This window comes from Opisthorchis viverrini (genome assembly GCF_000715545.1).
Source record: "Opisthorchis viverrini unplaced genomic scaffold opera_v5_281, whole genome shotgun sequence".
Lineage (NCBI taxonomy): Eukaryota > Metazoa > Platyhelminthes > Trematoda > Opisthorchiida > Opisthorchiidae > Opisthorchis > Opisthorchis viverrini.
The window spans coordinates 332,729-343,084 of record NW_008751935.1 but is presented as its reverse complement, the minus strand read 5'-3'; the positions used below and the strand labels follow the sequence as shown (position 1 = coordinate 343,084).

Genomic DNA, 10,356 nt, shown 5'->3' with positions numbered 1-10,356 from the left:
CCGAAGTCCGTATTTGCAAGTATTGCGTGATCAATGTTTAGGCGCGTAAGGGCCCTGTGCACAGAAGAAGCTGATCGGACAGCGGCCCGAATTGAAGTAAAGAGCAAACTTCGGGGTAGTGGATATCCAGCTAGTTTGATTAAGCGTCAATTGCGAAGGGTGTTGGCACCGGTAGGGAAACCCAACAGGGAATGGATCGGGACCGCTGTTATCCCATACAAACCAGGGACATCGGAGGTCATTCGAAGAATTCTCAACACGGCTAACATAAGAGTAGTTTTCCAAAGGGGGAACGCTCTGCACTGGATTGATTGAAGGATCGCCTCCCGGCAAACAACCACAGACTGTCTACAAAATTAAGTGTAATGACTGCACCAAGGTCTATACAGGACGGCCTGAGTTGCACCAAGGTCTATACAGGACAGACGGCCTGAGTCGGAGCATAGTAGAAAAATAAACAGGCCGCCGAGAAACGCAGATGAATATCGAGCATTACTGAAAGACTCGGCGATTGCGGAACACGCACTGGAAACAGGACACAAAATACTTAGAACATGTTGAGGTTTTGAGGCGAGGACTACGGTCCACGTCACAGACTGATCACCGAGGCGGTAGAAATCACCAAGCATCCCAGTGTTAACAGAATGGAAGGTGTGGAACTGGCTAGCGTGTGGAGGACGGTTCTGAATCAGTCGAGCTGACACGTGTTGGTGTGCGGTCATCGGAAGGAAGAGTGGCCATCATCTGAATTCCACTTGACCTCAGCCCCCCCCCTCAAACTAAGTTGTCCGAGCACTCAAGACCCCACAAAGACCATGGAAAGTTTACCAATGGCAACCGAGTTGAATCATCAACTGAAGCACNTTTGGCACCCGCACTAGCCAACAAGAGCCGTTAATTGACACTCAACAATGATCTAGTGTGAAGAGGACTTACTGACTGGTTCCCCGTCTGTCTTATATAACCTAGCCAATTTGGTGACCTGCTCACTTGGCCCGATGAAGCTGTGTCAAAAGCGAAACGTTGCCCAAATAAAAACCACCGATTGTTTACCAAGCTCTTCTGAAAAAATCTCATTAGCTTTGACTAGAAATGTCTTTTAGATTTTAAAAAAAATCAGCGATTTAATTTCCATGCACCACGAAGTTTCCGCGTCAGCGAAATGTCATAGCAATCGAGCTGGAAACTGCGTCCTCCACGAATGGAGACGAAACAACATATTAGGAAATGGCGGAGATCTTCGCCTATGCCCGTTGATTAAAATGGAACTGCATTCGCTCAAAACAGGTAGATAAACTAACACCAATTGCCAGTTTGTGACTGAACACATATCTCATCGGTTGGTAATCCTGTTCAGATTGTTTATCTCCAGTCGGAAAGATGAATGAAGCGACGGAGATCGAAATGTGGTGTATGCATATCTCACCATTCCGCACGAAGTCCCATTCCAGAACAAGAATGGAACAAAAGCTCGATTTCCAACAAGTATCTGGTTTTGACTAGGAGGTATCTTGGTGCAAAACCATATAAAACAGGTGATTGCACGAAGTAAGGAGCAGCCTCAGCGGTCTTGCGTGAAGCAAAATTTTTCGCAGCATCTTGACAACACATTCACGTGTTGGTCACGCCTACAATCTGATAGGTGGAACCGGCTCCATTCTGTCCTCGAATAGGAGTTTGAATCTAAAGTTGCCATGACAACTGAGTAAAGAAGAATGATACCCAATTCACTACCAGGTTTGTTTGTGGAGAAAATAAGACGAAGAATCTGCGAAGTATCGAACGGAACAAATTAGAATATTTTTTTATGAGGGGTGGGTACTGAAATTGGCAAAATCACCCACACTCGCACGAGAGTGAGAAGTTAGCTTCATCAAGATTCGGTATCATGTCCAGTCGATCTCCTCTTGGCATGGGGGGGAGGCTTCACTGATTGGAATTTCATGGAATTTAACAGATCATCACGAATTTCCCTGTACATACAAGCATCGATTTCCAATTCGCCTTTAGTTCCAGAGGTCCTCTGTGTGCACAACTGTTGAGCTGACACTTTTTCACAACGTAAGCGAAACTCTGTCTCCTCGTCTATCGCATCGAGAATGTGTAGGGAGATCTCCATACACAAATTAGGTAGAACACGAATGCTTAATGGGCAACTATCACGAGAAAACGGAGTGGGGAGGGCTATGGCCGTTCGATAGGATATTCGGAATAGAATTACTCCAAGTGTCAAAATACCTAGGAGGTCGACCGAAGAGCAGCATAACTTGGGGTAAAAAAGCGACTTCAAGATAGCGGATACCCAATGGGTTTAATTAATCGGCAACAAAGACGGGTACTGGTGCCAACAAGGAGTGGATCGGAACAGCGGTCATTCCATACAAAGTAGGGACATCTGAAGTTATTAGAAGGATACTGAATACGGTCAGCGGAAAACTTTACGCTCGGTGTTGTTGCATTTGAAGGATCGCCTTCCGGTTGATAGGACTAGGAACTGTGTATACAAAATAAAACGTAACAATTGTACGAAGGTTTGTATAGGTCAGACAGCCAGGAAATTGCACACCAGAATCGGTGAGCATAAGCGTTCCTTAACAGACCACCAAGAAACGCAGATAAATCCCAGGCAATGGCAGGGCATGCTGTAGACACTGGGCATAGGATAGATTTTGAAAATGTGGACATCCTGAGGCGAGGTTTAAGATTCACACCACAGCGACTGGTGGCCGAGGCGGTGGAAATCGCCAAACATCCCAGTGTGAACGTGTGGAGAGGGATCTTAGATCAGCCGAGGTGACACGAGGCGGTGTGCGGTTATCAGCGAAATCGCCTGGGTCTAAAAGTACAAATTCCAAGTAGAGTTAGATCCAATTAACCACCCCACCCCAATCCCCAAACCACTGTCCCAGCACCTTTGGACGGACACAGGTGAACGAAATCTGTGAACGACCCCAAGAGGAATTTTCCATTGTGTCCTAGACTGAAGAAGCAAGGACGAAAAAATCTGGGTTCATCATAAAGACGAATCCCCCCTAACCAATCTATCGTAAATCTTAGTCATCCCAACTAATCAACAAACAGGGACAAACTGAACACCCAGCATGGACCACGTCACTAGTCATAAGGAATCTCACAGATTGGTTCCGACTGCCTTAAAACCCAATCAACCTACTTACTTACTCACTTAGCCTGACGAAGCTTTTGTCAAAAGCGAAACGTTGCCCAGCAATAAATCCACCGATTGTTTACCAAACCCCTCTGAAACGATGACTTTCCAACCGGTCCCAAACATTTTCCAGTTGATAGCGAATTCCTGACTGGTTCAGTTACTCCCAACTCAATACACCACTCCTGACATCTGGCTTGTGTCTCCGAGTAACGAACAATGACGTTTTCTAGCCATACTGTACCGTTCTGTGACAACCAAATGGCAGTTCAACTTTCACGGGAACACAGGAATGGACGGATTGTCGTGAAACAGGTCCATACCAAAAGCTATCCTTTCTTCATAAGAGTTAGTGACCCACTCTTAGAAAATAAATACTATTGAGAAGAGTTTGAGATAGTTTCGATCGTGCGAACACCTCGGTAACCGAATCTCCTTCCAGAGGCATGTTAAAAATCAACATCTATTCAAAGAATCCCGGTGGACAATCGATCCGTAAAACTGCGTTCCCTGGCAGGCCCTCTTGCTAATGTATCCGTCTGTCCCATGTTCTAGCCTTCATCCTGCGTTGGGATTGCAAATGCTGAGCCTAAGAAATGCAATAATGTTACGGCCTAGTCTCCAAACACGCTCCTCGCTCCAACTATTCGCGACAGTCTACCAGCAAATCAGGGTTAATAGAACAGGATGTATTCTTTGAAGTGTCGTCTTTAGGAGTAAACAAGTTAATCTGAATATCAGGTGTCACCGTCGCTGACCTGGGTAAGAAGAGACCGATGTGTTGCTCATAATCCATCAGTAATGAGCAAACGGTCGAATTTCAATAAGCATGCATGTTTCGTAGTGACAGGTGGACTGGTGACACTGAAGCTTGCGGACACGTGATACCTGGACTGGTTGCAGCAAAAAGATCTTTTCGAGACGACAAGACACAAGTGGTACGACGTGGAGGGTAATGCAGGGCCGGAACCCATTACTCCACAAACCGTGGTGATTAAATCCATTGCCGGACTGGTTGTGTGGAGGAAAGTCAAGCGACAGTTGGGTATATAATGAAGTTATGTTGAATCGACGAAGATTTCGAGAGATATATCCTTCAGCTGTAGCGCCCTTGCCTAGCTGCCATGCCACCCGAAGGAAGCACGAGGGCTGGGATACTGCCAGGTTGCCCAAGCCTAGACAGGGGAAGTCAAGTGAGGGAGGTCGGATTCGAACCACGGACCTTCCGGTCAGTAAATTCGTGCTCTAGCCACTTGGGCCATCTCGAGAGATCCTCCCCAGGGATATCTTTCACAGCATACAGCTGTAAGTAGTAACAATCCAGTGGAACTGGACAAAAAAATCAGAGTCCTGACTTCGCCGCGAAGGGCTTTCCTCATTTCATTTCATCTACGGAACGTACAACTGATACCTCTAGGGTGAAATCGAGTAGATACTGGTTTCGACTACTTTTACCATATTGTGTTAGTTACAGTTCATACCTCGTCCAAATTTTTTCCAGAGCTCAAATCCAATCACCTTGCAGCGTTTGAACAATGAGCACTAATTCCACATCTAGGTACATGACAGCCCAGATATACAACCACTGAAAACAAAACCAGTGTTGTCACTTTGATGCGCTAAAATTAACGACACACCCGAGCAAGGTCAGGTACATCGCCATGGGTACATATGGACGCAATTCACTTGATTCTATGCAATTTCCTCTCCCAATTAGAGCTCCACGGAGGGTGCCAGACACTTGTACAAAGTGAATAAAGGCTTTCCGGGCATATTACACCTGAATGACCGGCACCCGTTTGGTAGTAACACCTGGGGCGACCGCGTCATTTCCATGTTGAAAAACGTGGTTGGATGTAAAAATAGACTTTCTCATCGCCAGTGTAACATATAAGGTAGTCATTAGTGCGCTTGAATCATAGTGCAGGCCAACATTAACCATGCACGCAAACAACGGGAAAGATCAAAAACGTCCCAAACACACGGGATCCATGCCATCGTCAGGACAATGTCTCATACTTCAATATAGTGAACGGGATTTTTTTAGTTTCAGATATCCAAACATCAGGGGTTGAAGAATTCAGAAAATTAGAACGTCAGTATGCGGAAACAATTGGTCGAGTGTGAACCGAGTACACAAGACGGGATGGAGAGAGTATGAAGCCACTTGCGAGTAAGCATCAAGCGGTCAACCACCACCACCACCACTCCAACTAGACTTTGAAAAGGATTCGCTGTAGCAAGGGCATCGTCGATCAATAGGCAAAATAAAAGACCATAACAAACCACGAGACACGGGTGGGATGCGGTTACAAGCCTTGAAAAAATACGAAGCAGATCACCGCGACCAGTAGTTGGTTACTAGGACCAACGCAGCTGGAAAGAAGGCAATATCAGACGAATTAAAAGAATGTTATTGCTGTACTTGTCTTGTTTTCTTTGTTAAGTCGCTGAACATGTACACTGGTGAAGCGTAAACAACAATAAAGTCGATTGGGATCACAGGGATAAACAAACTGGAAGGCTGAGTCGAAGGAGGTGCGTTGGGCGTGGAAACGCAGTGTCAATGGGATCCAGGGTCCAGAGTGCCAGATGGGTCAACACAGTGGATTGGAATGAAATGGGGGCAACCGAAAATGAGAACGGCTACCAGCGATTGATTCCAAAAATTCGGACCCGATAGAACTGCGGCAATTTGGGAAGTACAGCGAGGACAATCAGGGAGGAGGCGTTGATCAGGCAATGCATCGGATCGTACTCGGTGTAGAAACTCGCCAGGAGGAATCTGAGCACAGAACCAAGACGAGAGGAATGAACTAAGCGCCGGTTAAGAAGTTATCGACTGAACTGTATACTGTATACTTAGACTTGATCTGGTAACTATCCACCGGATAACGTTAACAGCAAGACCAAGCTGGCTTAGTCAGCATATGTGGCATGCGGTTATAATACTATACTGTACTATACTATGGTACTATACTATACTATAGTACTATAGTAATATAGTAGTACTCCATGATACTATAAACACCCTACTTGGAAACAAGAACTGAATGTGACCTAGAATAGGACTGTTTGTCCCCTAGTTCACTAACCTAGCGACGCTATGCAAGCAGAAAAAATTGAGCTGTTTTGTGTAAAGATGGATCAGTGAATGTAGATAGGCAGCGGAGCTTCTTTCCTCTATGAGGATTGGAATGAAAAAACAGCCCGCGTTGTAGCGGACGTGTTTACGCATTGTCATGAGAATAAGAAATAGGAAAGTTTTCCGAAGACGCTACTTTTTCTCGAAGACTTTCGGATGTTCTACAACGAAATCTCTCCGAAACCGCAGTTGGGAGATTGACAGAATCAATGTATTTTTATGGTGTTTGGCTGGAGAAGTCACCGCGGTGAACAGCAACACCCCGTACAAGAGGCGATCTCATTGTAAACCGTGGTGCTTTCAGATGAGAACTGACTCATCCTCTGACAGCAGAAAATCGCCGTGAAGTAAGCAAATAAACAAGTTAGTATTGTAGTAGGCGGCAGTCCAGGTAAGAAGCCAAATCCAAATCAGTGAGAAGGACCATCATTAAAAAAAGGATGAGGAAATGAGAAACCGACCGACATGCAACGGTACCAACACAGTCATCGAGTGCGAGTCACCGCAAGCTACCACAAAGGATCTTCTAACATGTGCAGACACAAATGTCCCAAATACTGACAGTGGCGCTAATACGACCATACTAGAGTTTAACATGTGCAGACACAAATGTCCCAAATACTGACAGTGGCGCTAATACGACCATTACTAGAGTTTCTCTGTGACAGTGTTCTCTCCAAGAGTATTCGGTCGGTTTGTGTCAGCACATTTGGTTTGAAAGTTAGCACAGATGCTCAGCCAACCACACACCATCAATTAAAAACAACGCAGACTTACAATACGATTGGAACGACCAGAAGGAATTTCTTTGTAGGGGAAAACTGCTCGCCATCATCGAACTGTTCCCATTGTGTCAGTACTCGCGCTTCGCCTTGATCTAGTGTCTCGTATGGACTGCCTTTTTCCCAATGAAGAAGCAGATACATGACCTACGGAGAGGAAACATGAGATTGCAATGAGACAAAATGAAGGCTCACCAGTAAGCATAGTGATAAGAACAACAATGAAACGTGGCTGATGACAGCACAAGAACATAAAATGCGATCTGTCAAGTGGATTCACACTAATCAAAAATAAAAAAGCAACAGAACTGTCCCGAGCTTCCAAGTTCCCGACCATCTCCATCTGGTGTGAGTGCTTAAGAAATTAAACATCAGTGTCGCCCACTCCTGAAGACGGTTGAGAGCCTTTGGGTCCAAGAACTGCACAGTGGGATCGTCCACTGATTGAGCACGACCGCCGGTGAATTCAATACAGTCGAAAGACACTCAAAACGTATTGAAAGCCCAATTCGGCCTCAAACATATCGGGTTTCCTGCACCCCCAAAGTGAGCTGGTAGATAATAGGATTGGTAATCGTTCGGTTAACACATTTTCGGTGCCTAGCTGGCATGCCACCCGAAGGAAGCACGAGGGCTGGGATGCCATGTTGCCCAAGCCTAGACAGACGAAGTCGAAATGCAGAGGTCGGGTTCGAAACACGGACCTTCCAGTCAGTAAACTTACGTTTTAACCACTGAGCCAGTACCCTACTGCCTTGAGGACCAGACTTCAGAGTTCATGGATCCTTCGACCAAAGCGATTGATAAGTGACATTCGCTCTTACCCACACGTCATTCCATTCCACCGCTGGCCCATTCTGGATCATTCGATTGTGAAATACCCAACCCGTTATGTCCATGGGCTGCCACTCAGTACAATCGACAATTACCTTTTACAAACCCAAAAGGTCTCGTTAAGTAAAACCTCGAATAACAAATGAGGTGACGGATATTCTTTGCTATAACTTTATTTTCCATGTAGTCTGGCGACTGCGGTGTCTCAAAACCACATATACATGCTCAACCTCACCTCATCCATATACCTTAAACCGCTTAGAACGAACCTAGTAACTTCACAGCCCAATTTTCGGCTAGCTGGTAATTTTGCTGCATGGCATGAGGTATGTAGGGCGGGTGCCTTGCACTCAAAACCATGGCTGACAGGGTCCTATCAGGTCGGATTCCCACAACAGTCACCAGTGTGCTACATGGCTGTCTGGTTCCACTGGTTTTACTTCAACGCTATGCTGCAACCGGGTTGTTTTTTGTTTCATCACAAACTCGGACGGACTGCGATCTCGATGTTAGGGGAGACGGTTTTTTCACCCATATTCGAACAGACTGATTCGAATATCAGAAACCACAGACAGCATCATGGAAAGTGATCAGAACGAAAAAAAAACAGAAGGTACCAGGGTCCCAAGTTGACACACACCGCGAGATACCTTTCTTGATCACATAAAGACCCACATCCAGATGGTTTGCATCCTGCCTTCTCGTGATTGACTACACACATGAGTGTTGGACACTCATATTTCAATATCACACTGCCATAGTTTATTTGAGACTTTACTGTGAAAAAAGGAATGGAAGGGGAGATGGATGGAACCTACTACTAGCCTAACACAAGCACTCTGAGGTGTCCACATCGTCATCATCGTACCACTTGAGAACACTTCAGTGGAGGTAAAGGACAACTCTACTCGTCCCCCTATACATCCACTGCCATCCACCCTTATATTCAGAAGCTATCCAGTTGGAAACGCCAGACGGCAACGATTTATGGAAGCACTTACCACCACCTTCTGGACTGGCAGTCACCAACGATTTAAGGTATAACGGGTAGTCAGATAACCATCCGTACTCTTGTGTCGAAGATATTGCATTCGACAGTAGCTACCTAACTTCCCAATACATCAGGCAAATGCGACGAACCATCAACAATGAGCTGACTGGATAGTTACCAAAGCATGGCTATTCCTTACCGGTTCCCCATTTGTTGCTCAACGGATAGGTGGCGGCTGGAGACTTACCCATGGCACCTGGTTTACACCTTATTATCTGACTGACTTATACATTAAGGGAATGCGAGGGATGAAATCCGACAGTCAGGCAGCTACGTGAAAACATAAATTCACGCAATGCTGACGTAGTTAAACTTTGGTAACAATTCCACGCCAGCTGTACATGCCTTCGGAAAGCATATGGTAGGTTTGGGGATAGGTATAGGTTTTACCAACTTTTGACTGTTGCAGCAATGAGGATATCGACTGGATGTACTGAATAAGTACCGTATGTCGTATCATATGGCAAATACGATGCTGTGTTCGTTGTATCTTAGCATGTTGCCCAAAAGCGACGAGACACTTGCGGGTAGTCATAACGACCAGACACTCCAAATCAAGCCACGTGTCCTCTAGTCCACAATTGTATCAATTCTGAGGTGCATTTTACCTTGCTCGTCAAATATACTCACAGGTTCCGCGTTACTTCAAATGACTGCAGGGTCTTCACATTAGAATCAATATCTAATCTACCGTCCTCCAGTTTTGCCGTGCGTTTTGATATACCAGAGTGAGCGGAAAAGGAAGAGTTAAACAGGAGTAGTTTGATGGTCTAGTCCGCAGTCCGCGCGTGGCCTATCTGTCCAACCGATGTAATATTCCGTCGTTAGGAGCGACTGGCCTCCGGACAGATCTCCCTTGACGACGCAGTTCACTCGACTACTGATTTGAGCTCAGTTGTGACGCTTCAGAGAGGTTCTGTTGCATGTCTGTAAGTCTCTCGGGCAGTGAGCATTCTGATTTGAAATCTAATGTCCTCCAGTTTGGAGCTATGTTACAGCTATCGGGCGCTCCAAAGATTTGATTAGCGCCGCGCGCTTGACGTGGTAATCGACTTTGCGTCCACGGTGGACAGCATTCCCCTTATACTCGAATCACTGTGTGGCCTGTGTGACGTTGTCGTGTTCCCTCTACCGGGCCACCCACTTGATAGCATTGGAACGACTCGCCTGAAAATGGGTATGTAGACGAATTTTCGTCGGCCGGGTGATTTCATCCTGAATGTAGTGTATCCATTTATCGGGCCGATTTTTGCACGAGCACCAAAGTTGTCTACGCAGTATTCTTTTTTGTGGCCTTATCGAGCGTATTTGCTGCCGGTTCCGGTAGGGACAGCGGCATGAAAATTGTCATTCGCCACAAAACCGACAGGTTTTCTTG

At 45.9% G+C, this 10,356-nt stretch overlaps 2 protein-coding genes across 2 annotated transcripts in view; one reads left to right on the top strand and one right to left on the bottom strand.

Annotated features, from left to right (window-relative positions):
- Window positions 1–2,797, top strand: part of T265_14848 (hypothetical protein) — a gene marked incomplete at both ends in the record, with an annotated part of 13,938 nt that extends 11,141 nt beyond the window's left edge. The window contains 6 exon segments of the mRNA XM_009175525.1: window positions 42–273; window positions 278–379; window positions 421–556; window positions 571–668; window positions 2,409–2,574; window positions 2,586–2,797. Of these exon segments, the coding sequence (XP_009173789.1) occupies window positions 42–273; window positions 278–379; window positions 421–556; window positions 571–668; window positions 2,409–2,574; window positions 2,586–2,797 (946 nt within the window).
- A 1,356-nt stretch (window positions 2,798–4,153) lies between these two features.
- Window positions 4,154–10,356, bottom strand: part of T265_14847 (hypothetical protein) — a gene marked incomplete at both ends in the record, with an annotated part of 27,929 nt that continues 21,726 nt past the window's right edge. The window contains 4 exon segments of the mRNA XM_009175524.1: window positions 4,154–4,411; window positions 4,420–4,495; window positions 5,817–5,951; window positions 7,089–7,240. Coding sequence (XP_009173788.1) covers window positions 4,154–4,411; window positions 4,420–4,495; window positions 5,817–5,951; window positions 7,089–7,240 — 621 coding nt within the window.